At 37.1% G+C, this 22,043-nt stretch overlaps 1 protein-coding gene across 1 annotated transcript in view; it reads left to right on the top strand.

Moving 5' to 3' along the window:
* zcchc14 (zinc finger, CCHC domain containing 14) overlaps positions 1 to 18,828 on the top strand; it is a 57,487-nt gene extending 38,659 nt beyond the window's left edge. The window contains exons 3-13 of the mRNA XM_079808753.1: positions 4,224 to 4,288; positions 4,476 to 4,547; positions 4,789 to 4,874; positions 6,419 to 6,513; positions 7,849 to 7,885; positions 7,966 to 8,251; positions 8,441 to 8,529; positions 12,337 to 12,458; positions 12,629 to 12,772; positions 13,346 to 14,455; positions 17,476 to 18,828. Coding sequence (XP_079664879.1) covers positions 4,224 to 4,288; positions 4,476 to 4,547; positions 4,789 to 4,874; positions 6,419 to 6,513; positions 7,849 to 7,885; positions 7,966 to 8,251; positions 8,441 to 8,529; positions 12,337 to 12,458; positions 12,629 to 12,772; positions 13,346 to 14,455; positions 17,476 to 17,531 — 2,162 coding nt within the window. The 3' untranslated portion in view covers positions 17,532 to 18,828. The remainder of the gene's footprint in view (positions 1 to 4,223; positions 4,289 to 4,475; positions 4,548 to 4,788; positions 4,875 to 6,418; positions 6,514 to 7,848; positions 7,886 to 7,965; positions 8,252 to 8,440; positions 8,530 to 12,336; positions 12,459 to 12,628; positions 12,773 to 13,345; positions 14,456 to 17,475) is intronic.
* Positions 18,829 to 22,043: the final 3,215 nt, after the last annotated feature.

Below are 22,043 nucleotides of genomic sequence, written 5' to 3'. Positions count from 1 at the left end.
TCTATTTGAAGCGTCATATTTGCGTATAAAAGTTTGATTCCCATGCAATCTTAGTCGTAAACATCATGAAAACATCTGACTGTAGCTGTAACATCCGACATGGAATGTTTCAAATATATTGCAGTTGAGCATATATTTTTTTCTTCCAGATGAAAAATGCTTTGCATCTCATGGCGTTTGTACTTCACACAATCGCTTTTGTCCGTCTACACTGTGTGACTGTCGTCTCAAACCACTTCACAAATCTCTTCCTCCTCTGGCGGTGACCTCTCTCTGGGTTTGTGGTTCACTTTCACTCCACGGCGCACACACACACACATGCTTTATACACAGTGTAATGAGGGGTTTGGTGGTTGGTTTGGGAGGAGCAGACAGGCATCTCTCTTTGCCGAAGGGAAAAGCCTCCTACTCTCCGGAACATTCCAGATGAGCTCACACTCGCCTGCCGGAGATGCGGAAAGAGATGAGACCATGAAAAAGCTCTTAAGTCAGTGTGTCGGTGCAACAACAAAGAAAGTTCTGCAAACGTTTACTAACCCTCATGTCATTCCAAATCTCTTTGACTTACTTTCTTTTTTGCTCGATCTTATATTTGGAAATGGCTAAAATATATATCTCAATGAATGAGAGAATTGAAGGCGGTGTAAGCTGAATTACATTCAGCTCTCTGTCCACACACACACACACACTACAGGAAGTGCTGACTCTGCAGGGTATATTTAACACGCTCGCCCATGTTTACGGTGAGCAGACTCCGGATGTGTTCCTGCTCGCTTGTGTGTGAACGCGAGTGTGTGCGTATGCACAAACTTAAGCTGGACACTTGAGTCACACTTATAATATATGAATATCAAATACACTACCATTCCAAAGTTTGGAGTTGTTTAGATTTTTTTTACGTTTTTGAAAGAAGTCTCTTATTAGGCTGCTTTAAAAAAAAAAATCAAAAACAGTAAAATTGTGTAATATTAAAGTAATATTGTGAAATATTGTTTCAATTTAAAATGTCTCTTGTATTTGAATATATTTTAAAATGTAATTTATTCCTGTGATGCAAAGCTGAATTTTCAACATCACTTCAGTGTCACATGATCCTTCAGAAATCATTCTAATGTGATGATTTGGTGCTCAAAAAACATTTCTTATTATCAATGTTGAAAACAGTTGTGTTTCTTAATATTTTTGTGGAAACAGTGATTTTATTTCAGGATTCTTTGGTGAATATAAAGTTCAAAAGAACATCATTTGTTTAAAATAGAAATCTTCTGTAACATTTTATGTCTTTACTGTCACTTTTGATTCATTTAATTTTATTTCAAAGAAATTGTATCGATCCCAACAGTGGTGTATAGTAAAAATCAAATCATTTAAAGATAGCAAAGTTATGAAACAATATACATTGTCTTCTGATGCTCAAGCTCACGTTTTAACCTTACTTTCTGTTTTGAACTTCACTGGTTTACCATCAAAAGATGTTGTGAAATAAACTGCCTGGGGGCTTGAATTCTCGCCTCTCAGGTTCTTCCTTCTTAGCTAAATATGCCCGAATGAGTTCTAACCTGCCAGAAACCATCTGAGAGGTTATTAAGTTCTGGAGGATTTTTTTCACATACTCTTCTCCTCTAATAGAATCCAAACAGTCTGTGATAATACAGCCATAATTCATTTTGGAGAGTATGTGTCTAATTCTTATTCAAGGCTTGGGGAGTGAATGTAACTCATTCAGTTATTTGGGGTAAATATAACTATTTTGTTGCGTGGAATGCAATCCATTGTTGAGTGCGACAATCCATCCTTTCAAGACAAATCTCAACTTTGTGGAAAATATCATTATATATATTTAGCATGAAGTGCTGATTTGGTTTTAAAGAAACATTTCTTATTATTATAGAAACAGCTAAGTTTACATGGACATGAAATCATTCCGATCGATGAGTCCGAACGGTAAATAAGTGATTGGGTTGATGTGCGATTTATATGGCTACGTTCCATATACGTCAGTCCAAATTTTTGTGCATATTTGATTGAAATCCAATCAGATTTAGCAAGTGTGAATGGCAAGAAAATCACATGAAAGCGACATCCATATGTGGTTTGAAATCCTATTCAAATCGCATTTCTGGAAATCTGTTTCAGTCTAACTGCTCTTGTTATGACTTGTTATAGGAAACTTAGTATATTCATCCAGTGTACGTCAAAAAGATCAAATCCGATTTGAAGCTTGACGTAGGCTGCGTTCACACTGTCAGTCCGAATCTGATTATTTGTGTATCCGTTTAGAATCTGATCTAAAATGATTGACTGTCCACATTGTGTATCTCAACTGTTTAGATCCGATTTGTGTGTCCATGCCGCTCTTTCGTTTTCTGGAATATCTGCTTTGGTTTCTATGGCAGTGACATTGTGTTGGTAGGTGTACGCCAAAAACAACAACAACTATAACATGGAGGGGTTTACAATACAGATGTTGTCTTACATGGCAATGTGTAGCCACTGTGCTGGACTACTGCGACTTATGGGCCAGCGGCAGAACCGTAGGAGGCTGGTATGTGTGGCTTTATTTCATGCTGTCGTCGGGAAAAACTTCCAGCATGTTTTCCGTTGTCGGGGCAGACTAACCATCCGCCTACCATTGCTCATTTTCTTTGTTTTAGAAAGCAGACTTTATATTTATCTATTTCGGGTCTTAATTAGGAGACGACGAGCTCATGAAGCTTTGTCATGAAGTCTTGCTCAAAAGTTTACACACCCCTTGCGTAATCTGTGAAAATGAGAATAATTTTAACAAAATAAGAGGGATCATACAAAATGCATGTTATTTTTTTATTTAGTACTGTCCTGAATAAGATATTTTACATAAAAGATGTTTACAGTCCACAAGACAAAACAATAGCTGAATTTATAAAAAATATCAAAAGTTTATGAACACTTGATTCTTAATACTGTGTCGTTACCTGGATAATCCACGGCTGTTTTTTTTTGTGATGGTTGATCTTGAGTCTCTTGTTTGTCCTGAGCAGTTTAACTGCCCAGTGTTCTTCAGAAAAATCCTCCAGGTCCCGAAAATTCTTCAGTTTTCCAGCATCTTTTGCATATTTGAACGCTTTACAGCAGTGGTTTTGAGATCCATCTTTTCACATTGAGGACAATTTGTCTTCTGGGAAACATGCACGTATCTTTTGTTGATTCCGAAGGGCACTACTAAATAAAAAATAAAAAAATAAAAAAAAAAGAAATATATATATATATATATTAACAAAATTTGGACATCTTCATCCTGTTCAAAAGCGCATTTAAAAAATAACAAGCATGATTTCATCTCTTAAATGTCTTAGTGTGTGTTTTGGTCATAATTTAGAATTTTTGTAATCTAGTTTCAGCTTTTTATCTCATAATTAGGACTTTAATCCTAATTTTGACTTTAAATCCAAAATTTAGAATTTTTTACTAATTTCAACTGTTCATCTCACAATGACTTAGCATGTCATATTTTTGACTTTTTATCTAATAATGAGGACTTTTAAAATTATATTTTCAACATTTTATCTTACAATTATGAGTGACTTAGCATGTCGTATTTTCGACTTAGCATGTCGTATTCTCACTATTATGACGTTTAAAATCATATATTTGACTTTTTATCTAATAATGAGGACTTTTAAAATCATATTTTCAACATTTTATCTCTTAATTATGACTTTATGATAATTGAAATGAGCTGATCAGTAATATAGTTGAATATTTAATCTCCCCAACTGAGCAAGCCAAAAGCCAGAGGAACCAAAACTCCATCAGGTGACATAATGGAGAGAAAAAAAAACCTTGGGCTCAGTCGGGGTGCCAGTTCTCCTCTGGCCAACGAACAAACAGTGTATGATTATGATTCTGCCAAACATTACATTCATTGAATATATTCGAAGGATCTGAGTCTTAATGCATCTTTTTTTTCTTTTCTTTTTTTTAAAGGTTTGGACCTTTTTTTAATAGTTTTGTTTGATTCCCTCAATTGTCCTGTGTGAAAAGATGGATCTCGGAGCTAGTGTTGAAAATGCCTGCTTGATATTTTTTTGTGGAAACCGTAATGCATTTTAAAGGATTCTTTGATGACTAGAAAGTTAAAAAAGAACAGCATTTAATGCAGCAATGTAAACGTCTTCTGTAACCAAACAGATTTGAACATTTATACCCATGCTTCTCGTCTTTTTTTTGTGTGCTTTTTTCAGTTTATGTTGAAAGAATTAATTGGATTACACCCAAATCAGACAAACCAACAGAATACATCCTGGAGGTGAGTTTTGTGTCAATTTACAGTAAGTTTACAGTAACCGTTGATCAAAATCTCCTGCATATTATCTATATTGTATCTCCAGGTCCTTTCTGTAGTTGTCATATTTTTTTTACAGAATAATTGTAGCCAAAATGTAAAATGTAGTTGGCATTTAATATGTTTGTCATACTTTTCTCTTGATTTGAAGACCTTGTGGTCCGACTCCACTTTGTCGACTGTCAGCAAAACCCCTCAGGAAGTGCTGGAGTTCATCTCCCAGGTGAGTGTGTGTCATGTGTGTCGTTACATGCGTGTGAGAAATGTTGAGCTAGTGTGTAAAGTCGAAAAGTCTTAGAAATAAAACATTAGCATTCCTTTTCATCCTAATTTCTTACCCATCACTGGAACCGCCGGAAAGTTGCGTAGTCGTAAAGTGCTTTGACTTTGAACCAGTGAATCTTTACAACCTGTCAGCGCTCAACAATGAACAGTGTGATTGTGTCTCTGTTCTCTCTCTTCAGCTCTCTCAGCTCTTTCCTGATGAATGTCTGGAGAAACTTCTGCCTCAGATGCCTGGACTTGATTCCACTCATGAACTAGATCCTCGGTATTTCTGCTTCTGAATCCTAACACGAAATGCGCAAACAGATACACTAATTCTCATTTATTTATACGTTTTTTTTCCTCCATATTCACAATATATTTGCAGACAGATCGTTTTAAAATTCAGTTGCAAAAATACTGTGGCATTTTTTTAATGAATTCAAATATGTAGTAAAAATATATGTGGGGAAATGTTGTTTATTCATCTATATTGTTTTATTGGTGCATATAAATGAAAATACTCATTAAATAAAATGACTTAACTTTATTATTAATTTTTATAGCAAATATATAAATACTGAGATATCATTCTCACTCTCTTTATACTATCGTTAAGAAGGTTTAGGGTCAGTAATTTATTTTAAATAAATTAAGTTACAGCAAAAATTCATTAAATTCAGCAAAAAAAAATTCTACAAAAATATTAAGTAGCACTGTTTTTAAATTATTACTGTTTAATAATAATAAAATGTTTCATGAGCACACACACACACACATAAATGTAAATATATATACACGCTGATCAGGCATAACATTATGACCACTGACAGGTGAAGTGAATAACTGATTATCTCTTCATCAGAGCACCTGTTTGTGGGTGGGATATATTAGGCAGCAAGTGAACATAGAAAGGTGTCAGAATACACAGTGCATCACAGTTTGTTGCGTATGGGGCTGCATAGTCGCTGACCAGTCAGGGTGCCCATGCTGACCCCTGTCCAATGCTGAAAGCACCAACAGTGGGCACATGAGTATCAGAACTGGACCACGGAGCAATGGAAGGAGGTGGTCTGGTCTAATGAATCACATTTTCTTTTACGTCACGTGGATGGCCGGGTGCGTGTGCGTCACTTACCTGGGGAACACATGGCACCAGGATGCACTATGGGAAGAAGGCAAGCCGGCGGAGGCAGTGTGACGCTTTGGGCAATGTCCTGCTGGGAAACCTTGGGTCCTGCCATCCATGTGGATGTTACTTTGACACGTACCACCTACCTAAACATTGTTGCAGACCATGTACAACCTTTCATGGAAACGGTATTCCCTGGTGGCTGTGTCCTCTTTCAGCAGGATAATGCGCCCTGCCACAAAGCAAAAATAGTTCAGGAATTGTTTGAGGAGCACAAGTTTGAGGTGTTGACTTGGCCTCCAAATTCCCCAGATCTCAATCCAATCGAACATCTGTGGGATGTGCTGAACAAACAAGTCCGATCCATGGGGCCCTCACCTCGCAACTTACAGGACTTAAAGGATCTGCTGCTAACATCTTGGTGCCAGATACCACAGCTCACCTTCAGGGGTCTAGTGGAGTCCATGCCTCAACGGGTCAGGGCTGTTTTGGCAGCAAAAGAGGACATAATGTTATGCCTGATGTATATATATATATATATATATATATATATATATATATATATATATATATATATATATATATATATATATATATATTTATTTTGTATTCCATATTTTGTTTTACAGGTCATCCAGCTATATCAAAACCTAATACAAAATTGTATTACATTTGTGCATTTTTCCTTAATCCCACAGATGCTTGACCTCTTTTCCGCCTCATGTTCTCAAACACGACAAAGTCAGTTTCTTCTTCAGCACTTCGTCCGCACCGCAGCTCCCTACAAGCACAAGTAAGCCCCTTATTCCCCCCTCGCAATGGTTCATCCCTCCCACATCACCATAGAGGTTTGTTTCAGGACCACACCATCACTTGAGGAAACGGGGTAGGAGTTTGTTTCAGCTCAGATGGAATTTGATTTGACCTGCTTGTGCTGAGAGGCTTCAGAAGTGACCTCATCTTTGGAAACTATTAATAGGACGAAAGGCCACAAGAACCTAGATGTGTCTGTGATGTTATTTTTAGTGGTGGGGGAAGGGACAGAAACCCCCTTGGATAGAAATAAGTGCAACATTCTTATTTCTTGATTATGTGTATTGTAGAATAGTCATTGTAGATGTATTTTTCACCTATGTGAGCTATCAAATACAATGAGAGAGCATTCTGCGATAAACAAACAAATCATTATGGACACTAGTATTATTGATTTTACAATTGTTTACAACTCAATAGCCCATGGTTGGAATATGCAATGCAATATGGTGCAAATGGTCCATTTGGTGCAGTAGCTTGGCCTGTACCACTTTTATAGCTTTAAAACGTCAGTTTTATAGCCTTACCATTGAATTGGGCTCACAGGGGGAAAAAATCAAAATAAAGTGTAAGTAAGGATAAGTCATGGTAAGAGGAGAAATATAATTTCATTTCGATATTTAATTCACGAAACCTGACAAAAAAAATATCCGTGTTCATATTTTACCCCAAAATCATAGGGAGAAATAAAACCCCCATTTCTCACTACTTTAATGCAAAAAAAATTCATTTTTTTTTTTTAAAACAGTAATATATATAATGGTACAATTTTTGTTTGTTTGTTTTTAAATCATTGCATTACAGTAATTTAAATGAATTTAATTTAATATCTAATAAAAATCATATTTTAAAAATCATAATCAAAACAAATGGGTGCATTATGGTATTTGGGGGTAAAATGTGCTTAATTAATGCTTTACATTTTTTTAATTGTAATGGTCCTGAATAGGTATTATTTTGTTACAAATTATATATATTTTTTAAATAAATAAAATTATGCTTTTAATACGTTTTTTATGTAATTTTAAAAATACATTCCTCTTTAAATAAATCTTAATGGTACTAAACAGATGTAATTTTGTTTATAAAAATTATATATATATATATATATATATATATATATATATATATATATATATATATATATATATATATATATATATATATATATATATATATATATATATATATATATATATATATATATATATATATATAAAATTATTCAAATGAATTGCATATTTTGAATTGAATCTTTTCATGTCAAATTATTCTCTATTTCTTAATCACACTTTGTCACTTCCATGTTTTTCAGATCTGGGCTGTTTGCTTCAGTATAGGGGAGCGAGCAGGTGAGTTTAACAACCCCTCAGCCCAAACGCTTTCACATCTTTCTTCTCTCGATCCATAATCCTCTCTCACTCTGTCCCAGGCCCATTTGTGGTGTCGCCAGCATCCAGCCTGTCCTAAGCGTCCATGCCCCCCTCCCGCAGAGCACCCCTTCCCACCTGCCCCCTCTCCCACCTCAGACAGCGGTGGCCATCCTCCCCGGCACTGCTGTACCCATGGGGGAAGGCAGTCCACCACAGACGCACCTCACAAACCCCGGACCCCTACCCCAGCAGCCCAGCCCCGAGCAGAACGGCATCCTGGACTGGCTTCGTAAACTGCGGTTGCATAAATATTACCCCGTCTTCAAACAGCTAACCATGGAGGAGGTACGTGACTTAAAGTGGCTCTTTCCCTTGGTATGAGAATCATCTCTCAGATAAGAGATTACATTTATTGGAAAAGATGTTTAGGGAACAGATTTCGGATATTGCAGCCAAGAAATACATCTTTCCTTCCTAACAAATCTCTCCCACCACAACTTATCTAAATGATGATCTCTTTATTCACTTCCTCAGTTCCTCGCTCTCACAGAAGAGGATCTCAACAAGTACGACCTCACTCAGGGGGCCAAGAAGAAACTAAAGACTCAGCTGGAGCTTCAGAAGTGAGTTTGATTTGTGCTCATAATATGACACTGATGCATTTAAATCTGTGTGTATGATTCCAAAAACCACCTTAGAAACGTTCAGGGTTTTTTTTAACGCAATTATTGCTGCAATGATAAATCGAAAATGTACACAAACACCTCTTACATTTGCTTTCCATGGGTGTAACAACCGCAACCAGCACATTTAGAACCTTTTCAAACTATATTGTTCATTGTAAGTATATATACTACACCGATGACCCAAAATATAATGACCACCTGCCTAATATGCTGTTGGCCCTCCGCTGGCTGCCAAAACAGCACCGACCCGCCGAGGCGTGGACTCTACAAGACCCCTCAAGGTGTCCTGTGGTATCTGGCACCAAGATGTTACCAGCAGATCCTTCAAGCCCAGTAGGTTTGCGAGGAGGATCTTCCATGGATCGAACTTGTTGGTCCAGCACATCCCATTTGGAGGCCAGGTCAACACTTTGAACTGAAACCATGCCTGAACAATGTGTGCAGTGTCCACTGGTCTGCAAAAATGTTTAGGTATGTGGCATGTGTCAAATTTACATCCACATGAATCAGAGCATTGCCCAGAGCATCACACTCCCTCTACCGGCTTGTCGTCATCCCGCAGTGCATCCTGGTCCCATCAATTTGCCAGGTAAACAGTGCACACATGCCGGTCGTCCACGTGACATAAAAGAAAACGGGACTTATCGGACCAGGTGACCTTCTTCCACTGTTCCAAGGTCCAGTTTTGACGCTTGCTATCCCATTGTAGGCGCATTCGACGGTGGACAGGGGTCATCATAGGCAGTCTGATTGGTCTGTGGCTATGCAGCCCCATACGCAACAAAATTTTGTGCGACTTGTGCCACAGTAGACCTTCTGTTGGCTCAGACAGGATAGTTGCCCTCGTGCATCAATGAGCCTTGGGCGCCCGACACCCTATCGCTGGTTTGTGGTTTGAGATACTCTGACCAAGTCGCCTTGCCATAAAAATGTGGCCCTTGTCAAAGTCACTCAGATATTTATTCCTGCCCATTTCTCCAGCATCCAAAACATTGATTACGAGAACTGATTGTTTGCTTACCATCTAATCTACCCAGACTTTAATATGTGGCCTTGTTAGGAGATGATTAACCCTCTGGTGCTCTTCGGTCATTTCTGACCGGAAAATTTTCTGTTTTGAAATGTTAAAAATCACTGCTTCATCGAAATTATATGAAACTTGCATTAGGTATGTAAACACACAAAAAAATTGGGGTCATGATTTGAGCATGCTAATTGGTGGTAAAAAAAAAGTAGCATTCATTGTCTTCGGTCATAAATGACCGACCATAGGAAATGAATGGGAAATCGGCAAAAACACAAAAATATTTGTGTGTACAATCTACAAATCGACCACGATGCTGAAAAAAAAGTACACAGAAGTAAAGGGGTGACACTCTTAAACATCAAGAGTCTGATATTGACACATCAACACACACACGCACACACGCAGAACATCAACACACACACGCACACACGCAGACTTATACACACACACACACCTATGAAAAACAGCCTATGAACCACATTTTACATTTTTAAAAATCACAGCTTCATCGGCAAAATATGAAACTTTGTGACTTTTCTAGCATTAGGTATGTAAACACACCAAAAAATTGAGGGCATGATTTGAGCATGGTAAGTCATAAAAAAATACTCCCACTTGTGCTCTTCAGTCAAAAATGACCCCCATAGGAAATTAATGGGAAATCTGCAAAAACAATCTACAAATCGGCCACAATGCTGAATAAAGTACACAGCAGTAAAGGGGTGACACTCTAAAACATCAAGAGTGTGATATTGACACATCCACTCACACACACACGCACGCACGCACACTTATACACACACACACCTATGAAAAACTGAACCACAGAATCACAGCTTCATCAGAATGATATGAAACTTGGTGACTTTTCTAGCATTAGGTATGGAAACGCACAAAAAAATTTAGGGCATGATTTAAGCATGCTAAGTGGTCGTAAAAAAAATACTCCCACTTGTGCTCTTCCGTCAAAAATGACTACCATAGGAAATGAATGGGAAATCTGCTAAAACACAAAAATGCACAGAAAAAAATCTATATTTCTAAAAAAAAAAAAAAAATCTAAAACTTTATAATAAATAGTCTTTGAGATTTTTTTAATATATATTCAAATCCATCAAAAAAAAAAATCATTAAATGTGTTCAAAAGAGAACTAGGGAATTCTCAAGCCTCTCCATAGAGACCTCTAGTGATTACACACATGGTTGCATGATTTCTTAAGTAATTCCAAAAGAGGGCGCTAATCTGCCTTCAAAAAAAGTTATTTTGAAGGCCTAGTCTCTATTTTAACCTGAAATACTGCAATAATAATAATTAAAAAAAAAATTATTACAAAAGAAAATTGTTGTATAATTTTCAATGGCAAAATTAGACCATAATTATTGCATAAATATTAAAAAAATACCATCAAATCATCTCCAAATACAAAATTAAAAAGAAAAAAGGTGGAGGAAGTTTAATTTTTAGGTGTCCAGTCACTTATGACCGGGAAGACAATCAATGCAACCCCTAAACGAAGAGCACCAGAGGGTTAAAGATACTCACTTCAATTGTGACTGGTCATAATGTTTTGGCTCGTCAGTATAGATCATTTGACACCGAAGAATTATATGATGCTGAAAAGTAATGATGCCGAAAATTCAGCTTTGCCATCACATGATTAAATGACATTTTAAAATATATTACAATAGAAAACTGCTATTTGAAATTGTAATACTATTCCACAATATTAGTTTTTACTGTTTTTTTGATCAAATAAATACAGCCTTTTCAAAAACATAAAATAAAATCTTACCAACCCCAAACGTTTGAATGATAATGTATATATTTTATTTAATACATTAATGTACCATTAAAGAAATAGTTACTTTTTTCCTAGTGAAGAAAAATAACAGCTGTGGGATTGGAACGACACGATGGGGAGTAAATTATGACATGTTTGTTGACACGTTTTTGTAGCATTTTAACAATCTGTGAATTTTCAACCAATTAACAGAGCCTGGTGGTAAATGGCCAACTCACACTATTGCTGAGCAGATCGCTTCCTTCAGATAACAGTTCGGCGTTGAGAGTTCACTGTCAGCACGGAAGTGGAGTAAACCACTATTCCTTGGTGAAAACACACCATTCTAATTCTTTTTCCATTTCTCACATCAGCAAGTTTCCATTGCTCAGGTAGAGCTGTGGGAGCGAAGATATCATACAGATAACAGGAAATAATCCTTAGGTTTTCCATGCCTGGAAACAACAACAAATGCAAGGTTATACTGGTTCACGGGTTTCATTCTAAATTAAACGGTTCCCACTGACACTTAACTAAACTAAAGAGTGTTTATTTTTACTCTACATGGTAATGTGTCTGAACTGGAATGCCCTGTAAGAAATGTGTCCAGTCCTGAACCAGCCTAATTATACAGACCTAGCCATATCATACTATATTTTTTAAAATATATAGTCTTGCAAATCAGACAACTTTGTTCCTAAAATCCCTCTTGAACCAAAGTTGTCAGTATCTACATAGATGATCAGATTTAAGCTGATGCTCTGGCAGAATTATGCACATGCTGTGAGTGCCGGGATGTCTTTGTGCACAGCGCCATCTAGGTGTCATTGCTGGGAAATGATGTTCTCTAAAAAATCTTTGACATTTAGGATAGTCATAAATAGTATATTTAAAAAATATATATGTAATAAACTTAATTTTTGTTTTTTCTTTCAGAGAGAAGCTGGAGAAGAGATACGTGGTGTCTCAGTTTCCTGTTTCCTGTGGTGGGGTTGCCAGAGTGACCCCTTCCTGTCACATCGGACCCCTGACACACATACACCCTGGAAGTGGCACTGGTACACACTCCTGAAAAATCATACTAATTAAATATGCTTTTTTTAACATTTAAATTAAAATATCCAGGTTTTAAGTATTGTCACCTAATTTTTTGAAGTGCAACACACTGAAAGAGATTAAACTCTGTTTTTTTGTATGTGTGTGTGTGTGTGTGTGTGTGTATGTTAAGAGCTACGGGTAGATGTCGAGAACAGCTCGTTGCCCATTCCACGGGACAGCAGTTCCTCCTCGGGCTATTCCAGTGCTCCTTCCAGTCCAATGACCCCTTTATCGCGTGACACTTCCTTCGACCGGGTCAAAGACCCTCACAGACGTAAGATAATTTTTTTTTCTTTACCATACATATTTTTATAACATATTTTTATTAAATTGTCTACAATAAGGTTACATATAGCACACAGAGATACAAAACCCATTCCAAACTGCGTGTTTAATTTTTTTATGTATTACATATTGTATTACAATATGTATTACATTTTATTGTATTACGTTGTATTACATTTTAATTACGTTTGCTTAAATATATAATAAATCAAGAAAGAGATATTTAAAATATCTAATAGTGGTTGATAATGCTTCCGGTTCATTCATTAATCCAAATGGAAGGTCAAGTGTATTGCATTATGGGATGTAGTACCCAGATTACTTCTGTGTACTGCACATTTGGCAAATGTATTTGGTAATTTGAGTATTATTAGTATGCAGTGAAATTTAAAAAAAATATTATTATTGAAATAAATAAATAGTATTATTTATTAATAAATATATTCAAATTAAACCATTAAATATTTTTATAGTTGTATTATTATTGTCATCATATATTTTTAAAAATAAATATAAATTGTTAATTAAATGATTGCATATTTCACTTTTGGTCTTCTGTCAGGTTTGGAGTCTGGTTTGGATCCTGGCGAGAAAGAGCGGTCATGCTTTCTCCTCAATCCTGCGGTATCCACCGGTCCTAGCCGTCCCACTGCCCAAGTCCTCCCAGTCCAGAATGATCCCTCCCAAATGAGTTTGCCCCCTCCCTCCCTGCCCCTCCTTTCCCCAGGCCGGGTTCTCAACTCCCCCCGCAAACCTCGTCCACCCCCTCTCTGTTCAGAAGAACGTCCTAAACCAGTGGGGTCCGGGATTGCTGTCGGTGTCCGACTTGAGAACATTTTCCCTGGGCTGAGTCTTGACGGTTCCCTGGGACACCAGGACATGTCGACCCCCCGTGGGCCCCTCGCGGTGCTTCGTTCCCCTCCAGGTCTCATGGTCGAGACCAGCACTGCTCTCACCGCCACATCTAACACCCTCCACCACGTCTCCCACCCACCTTTACACTTACAAGTGTCTTCTTCTGTTCCACGTACAGGATTGTACCCTTTCTCTACCCCCTCCTCCTGCCCGTCATCATGTTCCTCCACCAGACCCTCTTTCTCCTCGTCCAGCAGCGTTCCTATGGCGGCAGTACCTGGCAATACCTACTGCATAAACAGTACACCCGTGGTCACACCCAGTTCTAGCCCAGCATCCACAGAGAATAGCGGCTACACCTCTGTGCAAGCAAACAGCATTAACTCCAGTTCCTCATTGTGTGTTTGTAGCTCTTGCGGGTGTAGCCGCAACTGTGGCTCCTACGGAGCGCTTCCGGCTAGCTACGCCGGCTACTTTCCACATCCGTTCTCAGGAACGTCAGTGTTCACATTAGGTCCTTTGCTTCATTTCAGCCCTCTCCTCACAGGAAGTGGTACAGCCTCCCCTTTTTCCTACCCCCTGGTGGCCCCACCTATCTACAACAGCAGCCTATCACATGACTCACAACAGAATCTTGTGCTTCCGCCAGTGCAGGGTTTTCTTGGAGGAGGGGTCGGTGTGTACCAGCCCCATGGAATCATGGGAAATGGAAGCTCTGGGCATAAGAAAACAGCGAATGTGTCCTGCTATAACTGTGGGCTGAGTGGGCACCGTGCACAAGACTGCAAGCAACCAGCAATGGACTCTGCACAACAAGGTAACTGCATTGTTTATTAGTAGTACTCGCTAATTGACTACGAACACCTTAGCAACCGCGAAGCAATGCTCTGGCAACCTAGAACTCCCTAATATCAAATTAGCTATGCCCAAGCAACCACCCAAAACACTCTAGAAACCATAGAGCAACTCCCTGGAACCAACAAAGAAATGCTGCCAAGAACATCCCAACCAATGTAGTGCAACTTGCTAAAAACCAGAACACCTATTGCTCAGGTTACTCAGGAACCACCCTAACAACAAAAATTGAGGAATGTGCTATAAAACCATCTCAGGAACCACCCTAACGACCATATAGAACACTCTATCAACCATGGAGCAGTGTACCAAAAACCACTCAAAAAACCCAAGCAAGCACATAGTAAGCCTTTGCAATGCTCCAGAACACCCTAGCAACCATCCAGAATACCCTTGCAACAACTTAGCAACGCCCAAGCAACCACCCAGAACACCTTGCAACTGTCTAGAATAACCCTATTCAACCACTCTGAACATTCTAACAACCATAGAGCAACATTAACAAAACAACACTCATAAATCCTTAACAACCACATAGAAACAACCTGAAAAAAACTCACTACATTTTAACAAATGCAGAGAAACTTTAGAACATCTTAGCAACAGAGAAACCATTCAGAACATCTTAGCAACCACATAGTAACAACCATCCAGAACACCTTTGCACCCTAGTAAGTAGTAACACCCTAGCAACATTTAAGAAATGTGCCATAAACCACTCCACAAACCTTAGGAATCACATAGCAACCTCTTAGAACACCCTAGAAACCATAGAGCAATGTACCAAAAACTACTCAAAAAACCAAAGCAAGCATGTAGTAAGACCTTGTGTATGACCTAGAACAAATAAATAAAGATAAATAAAGCAATTTATTTATTTTTCCAAAATAATTAAAATAAAATAAAAACATAGAAACTAACTGGGGCTCTACTTTAACTTTTTTTGCTACAGAGGTTGAATGTTTTGTAGCACAGGTCAGCACAATTGTAGCACAAGTATAAAATGTACGTTACATCTCATAAAACAACCACAAGTAGCACAGTTTGTCGATTAAACAGGCAGGTGACTGGCAAAAGGACTGATAATGCCTCATACAGCGCACGCAAGATCCAAACCTTAACAAGAACACTTTTCAGACCAACATTTTCTTTCTTTGCCTAAAATAGCAAACTGCAGGAACGTAACACTTATTGCTTAACATTGTCAACTTTATATAGCCTATTATCTCTGACTACAGTCCAAGCAACATCCAATTACAATTCAACCTCATAACAACATTAAACTTAAGTCAAATACAATTTGAAGGAGATCTACATTTCTCATTTTCATTCATGGAAATAACATGGAAAATGTGCCATGCATAGTGGAAGATTTCTGCCACCTGTTGGTAAACAAGCACTTTTAAAATGAAAATGGCATGAAATTAACTTTATAACCAGTAGATGGCTGCAGAGGACCACTCATTAGCTCGTTTGACATAATTATTTTCACAGATTATTAAATGACTATTAAAGAAAACTTTAGTACTTTTATTGTTCTGAAGTATGATGGCAAAGTACAGGAAAAGTCACAAAGTCTCAGGCCATTTAGATGAAGGGAATTATAATTTTTTCTAGAAGGACTAATTATTTAACTACTGTGATTACTTGAAAAAACTAAATTAATAAACAGTTTAATTATTAATACCAATAATGTAATACATTATTTGAACAACGCATTGATAGCTTATTGTAAAAAAAAAAAGTATATTTAACAGTAAAAGCAGCTGAACGTATTCAGCCAATACAGACTCGTTCTTGTTCACTGAGCTATGTTTTGTCCAGTACGTTGAAATGGTTATCGCTGTCAATTATAGCAGTTTCAGGAGGCACTCTTTGAAGAATTTAGCAGATTCACTCCTGTAATTAAATGTGTGTGTCAGTAGCTGGTCGTCTGCATGACAAAAAAAAACTTTATTTAAAGGAACACACCGACTTTTTGGGACTTTAGCTTATTCACCGTATCCCCCAGAGTTAGATAAGTCCATACACACCATTCTCATCACTGTGCGTGCCATAACTCTGTCTTACGCACCCACCGCTAGCTTAGCTTAGCACAAAGACTGGAGGTAAACAGCTCCTGCTAGCCTACTGCTCAATAAGTGACAAAATAACGCCAACATTTTCCTATTTACATGTTGTGATGTGTATGATATTACGCAGCGAAAATAGTCCCCAGCATGCTCTCTGTGCAAGCAGGTTGTCACGTCGGTTATGTTGACGGAAGTTAGCCTGTTTTCAGGTGCTGCATAATATCATTGCGCCTGCTGCACAAAGTTCCTTGATTATTACGCAGGAATGACTGTATAGTTCCTAGTCATATCGGTCTGGAACTTTTTATTTTCCGTCGGTCTTAGTACACGATGTAACTATACACATCACAACATGTAAATAGGATAATGTTGGCGTTATTTTGTCACTTATTGAGCAGTCGGCTAGCTGGAGCCGTTTACCTCCAGTCTTTGTGCTAAGCTAAGCTAGCGGTGGGTGCGTCAGACAGAGTTATGGCACGCACGGAGATGAAAATGGTGTGTATGGACTTATCTAACTCTGGGGGATACGATGAATAAGCTAAAGTCTCAAAAAGTCGGCGTGTTCCTTTAAATTATGAATTGATTATATATAAAAAACGAGAAAAGAGCGCCTGTTTATAACGCGCATAAGCTCACCCAAAACTTTAAACTACACAGTGAATCTCATTTACATCGTACCTAAGCTTTGGTTCCACGAAGAGCGGATTTGCCGGTGTGTAGGTCCCAGCCAGTTAACTTGTGCTGAACAAATACTCTTGTTTTTGAAGGATATTGAGCGGCATCGACTAACCTCACACGCGAACAGTTGGCTACTGCAGCAAATTTATTAATCGCACTGTACAGCCCTGATAAAGCCAAATAGTTATCTTTTGAAGAAAAAAACAACAACACATGTGTTTTGTTTTTGCAGGGATGTTTCGTCTGAAATATTCTCCACAGTCAGACAGCCAGGACTCAGGGGACTAAATGATGAGTATGGACTTTTTTGGACCCGCACCTTCCTCAGTGTGTAAAGACACTTGATGTGAGACCCCCGCTGAGCAAAGACACTATAGTATCTCTTTACTGGAAGATCAAGATTGATCAGTTATGGCTTCCGATGAAAGCCTTGTGCCAAAGAATCACTTCGCAGTGGATCTTTATAAAGGGATGTTCAAAGAAGAACGGTTTTTGTGTTCTTCGGTGCTCTTCACACTGTTCGTTTCACTTGAGATTTGCTCGAGCAAGTCACTGTGGAGCAGCCAACAGTGTATCAGTCAACATTTATGTCATTCTTGGAGGCAAAACAAAGAGTTAAACCAACAGATTTTGCTCGCCAAATAACGTGCAATGATGGCCAAGTCTTTTTGCTCTTGGTGTGACAAGTCAACCTTTGGGAATGAAATACTGTCTGTCTTTTTTTTTCTTCTTCTGGAAATTCATAAAGGACAGAAAAAAAATGGACAATTGAGGAAGTGGAAACGTCGTTTTCCATCTCATAAGGTAACTTTTTAGCTTTTCTGACTACCGGAAATCTTCTTAATCATCATGTGTTATGTTCCTGTTTGTTGTAATCATGGTATATTTGTTAATGTCCCAGTTTTTGCTACTTTTGAATGATATTTTTTATTACTTGTTCCATGTTCTCTTCACCATAAAGGTGCCATGTCAGCGTGACACTCAAATAAAAGACGTTTATACAGTCAAAGCACTCGAGACCGCTGAAGTCGAACTTTTTAATTTACTAGCATTATTAAAACTCTAATGAAAAAGAAGAAATTGCTTCCCATATTTATGAATTTCAACTTCTGAACTGAGAACTGAACACTAGAGGAAACCGTTTGTCACACTAAAAAGGTCAAAGCAGTGGGTTTTTTTCCCACATTGTTTCTCAATTACACGGGCATATCATTTTTCCAAAGTGTTGAAACGGGTCAGACCTACACAATAAGACCCATTTAGCCAATAGATGCCATTCCATTGTTGCTGTTTCAAAGCAAATGGTGATATTTATGATCTGTGTTTTTCAGTCTAGCTGCCTTTTACAGAACATTTCTGTTTTTAATTATAGATCTTGCAGTTGCTGGATATGCATGTTGCCTGATAATGAATTACTACGTGCTGTATGTATTATGTGTAGTATTATTATCGCAGGAAAGCTTTCGACAATGCTGACGCAGCCATTTTGTATCCAGAGGTGAATGTTAATTGAAGATTGATTGTGGAATTTTTGTATAATGTATCAATTTGACACTTTTTAAAATGAATTAAAAATGTTTTTGAGAATTCCGGTGTAAGCCGATTATTTGGACCGATAAGGGTTATGTAATATTATCACAACTTAAAATAACTTTTCTATTTGAATATATTTTAAAATGTAATTTATTCCTCTGATGAAAAGCTGAATTTTCAGCTTCGTTACTCCAGTCCAGTGTCACATGATCCTTCAGAAATCATTCTAATATGATTTGATGCTCATTATAAAACGGTTAGTTCCTGTCCTTGATTCTGATTGGTCAATAGTTGTGTTTTATTATATTTCTAATCTATCTAACATTGTAAATCATGGTTAACTATGGTAAATCATACTAGATCATGGTAAATCATACTAGATCATGGTAAATAATGGTAAACTATGGTAAATCATGCTAGGATCATGGTAAACTATGGTAAATCACACTAGAACATGGTAAATCATGGTAAACTATGGTAAATCATACTAGAATCATGGTAAATCATGCTAGAATCATGGTAAACTATGGTAAATCATACTAGAATCATGGTAAATCATGCTAGAATCATGGTAAACTATGGTAAATAATGCTAGAATCATGGTAAACTGGTAAATCATGCTAGAACATGGTAAACTATGGTAAATCATGCTAGAATCATGGTAAACTATGGTAAATCATGCTAGAATCATGGTAAACTATGGTAAATCATGCTAGAACATGGTAAAATATGGTAAATCATGCTAGAATCATGGTAAACTATGGTAAATCATGCTAGAATCATGGTAAATCATACTAGAGCATGGTAAACTATGGTAAATCATCTGTATTGACTGTCAAACTTAAATTTTTAAACTTCTTTCAACTTAAAACCTTCAAACTTTAAGCTTTAAATTAACTTTTTCAAACTTTCTGGTCTAGCTTTATCAAGCCAACTTCAAAGTTTGTTTACAAACTTTTATCATCTAGTTATATGATAAAACACCACTATGACCGCTTCACCCAATGGTTCTGTGCATAAACTACATAACATCCTTAGCAACCACTCTTAGCAACGTAAACAAATGGTTGATTCTATAATTGCAGGTACATTTTGTGTCCAAAGTAATTTTTATCTGCTTTTTTCAAATGTCTTACTGTCATGGATCACAAGATGTTACAGGCCACAACAATATAATATTTTCTGTAAAAAAAAGTGTCTTATATAACTAATAATCATGATTTCTTGATGTTAAAATTAGTCAGTGTATTTTTTCCATCATGTATCATTGTGTAATCAAAATATTTTATTTTACTTTTGGTAATATTTCATTCATTTTATTTATAAAAGCCCTAAATAGTAATTTCCCTAATTCTACAACAAAATTTTCTTATAAAAATGTCCATAAATCTTGCGTCAATTCTGTTACCGCACCATACTTTGCCTTTAAATTGGTAGAATGAGCTCCCATTACTATGTAAGATGCAGGAAATTATGTCACTTTCCCTCACTGATAAGATCTGAAGCACTGAAAGGTGTGCAATACTATGAGAAAATATTTTAATCTAAAAGTTCTTACACCAAGAGTTATTTTGTAAAACGTCAAAATTGTTACCACAATATCAAAAGGAAAAAAAGATTGATCTCTGACCACACAGTGGTTGTTTCAAATTCTTTTAATCATGATTTCATCAGTGCCATGCGCTCTTAGCATTCATGCTAGCAAGTAGAGTTTTTGGCTAAAATGTTTAAAATGGTCAATTCTGTGACTACCAAACTCTGTTACCAGGATAGAGTTACAATGTTGCCTAATTTGTCTGCAACAGAGTTGACAAACAATACTTTAAAGAAATCTGTTAACTTGAGATCGAGTGAGCGAGTGCATTACCTACATTTAGATAGCATTTTCCTTCAGGTTAGTCCTATGTTCATAATAACAAATCCGTTTGAATGTTCGCTGCGATGAACAGTTAATGGGCTGTAATGTGCCATGACACTGAGTCAAAGCATTTGTCAGTTGTGTCTTGCTCCATGTTCACAACGAGTTTCAGTCCTTTCAATATAAAAATCATCGCTACTGAGTGACTCACTTAGAAAGACAGTCTTTGCCGCCCTCTAACGGCATAATAATGTAACTTCTGTTTCGTTTACGGTCAGGGACTATTTATTTTTTTTCAGCGGAAGGTAGGCTTTTACTGATTTTACTTCATGAAAGTTGCATTGATACATATTTTTTAGCTTTAATATTTGTAATATGTGGTAACCGTTTTATGAAAGCAATAAGTTACTCAAGGCTAGTGCTGTATCGTGAATAAGCATTTTGATTGCCCCCAGGTGGCTGGATGCAGTATAGGTCATAAACCCCGCCCTCTCCATGTAATCTAATGGGACGCGAGTCAAACTAATTAAATTACACTTAAAAAAAATGTTTTTCCAAAGATGGTTTCTGTCATTTTATGCTTTTTTTATCACACTGATGTACGTTTAAGTGTTAGTTTGGTTATTTTTTTAATAAGTTTGATTTTAGTTAGTTATTTAACGCTATATAAACGGGGATGTGACATCATGATTGACAGCTTCTCTGAGCAAAGTAGCCACTGAGGCACCAACTGACTTTTTTCGGGATGAGATTGGAGCTTTAACTTTAACATTTCTACATTTCCATATCTGTTTATTTCATGAGTTGTTCTGCAGTCAACTATACTAACCGATTCTGCAGGTGTATGGGTGGGGCCTTGATACCGCGGCTCCACATCACTACTGCACAAATTCGGGCTCCAAGATGTCAGTGCCATATTTGGACTTTGGCGGCTTCACTTTTTTACAATGGAAGAGTGTGAAGGTGCGTCTATCTTTTTTTACGGTCTATGTTGCCAACGCCCTTCAGCCGTGACAGCACAGCATCTTGTACCTTACAGCTTACATTCTTATTATCATCAATTTCCAAAAAAACTGTTTTCAACATTTTCCTTTTTTTCAGCAATGATTTGAAATTGAAATCTTTTGTAACATTTTAAAGGTCACTTTCGATCAATTTAATGCATCCTTGCTGAATAAAAATATGAATTTCTTTCAAAAAAGTATATTATATAACATTTAAAAAAAAAAAGACAATATTGGTTTAACAGTTATGGATGTATGTTTTCACTCATAAACTAGTCACAATTTTCCTATACCTAACTAATACAAAAGCACCTTTAAATGCGGAGACATTTCCCATATTAAAGTGTATTAAAGTAAAGTATTAACATTTTTGAGGGACAGTTTCAAAGAAAAGGCCAAACAGGA

The sequence above is a fragment of the Gobio gobio genome (assembly GCF_949357685.1).
Source record: "Gobio gobio genome assembly, chromosome: 25".
Lineage (NCBI taxonomy): Eukaryota > Metazoa > Chordata > Actinopteri > Cypriniformes > Gobionidae > Gobio > Gobio gobio.
Note: the sequence above shows the minus strand (reverse complement) of the source record. Positions and strands in the feature narration are given on the sequence as shown.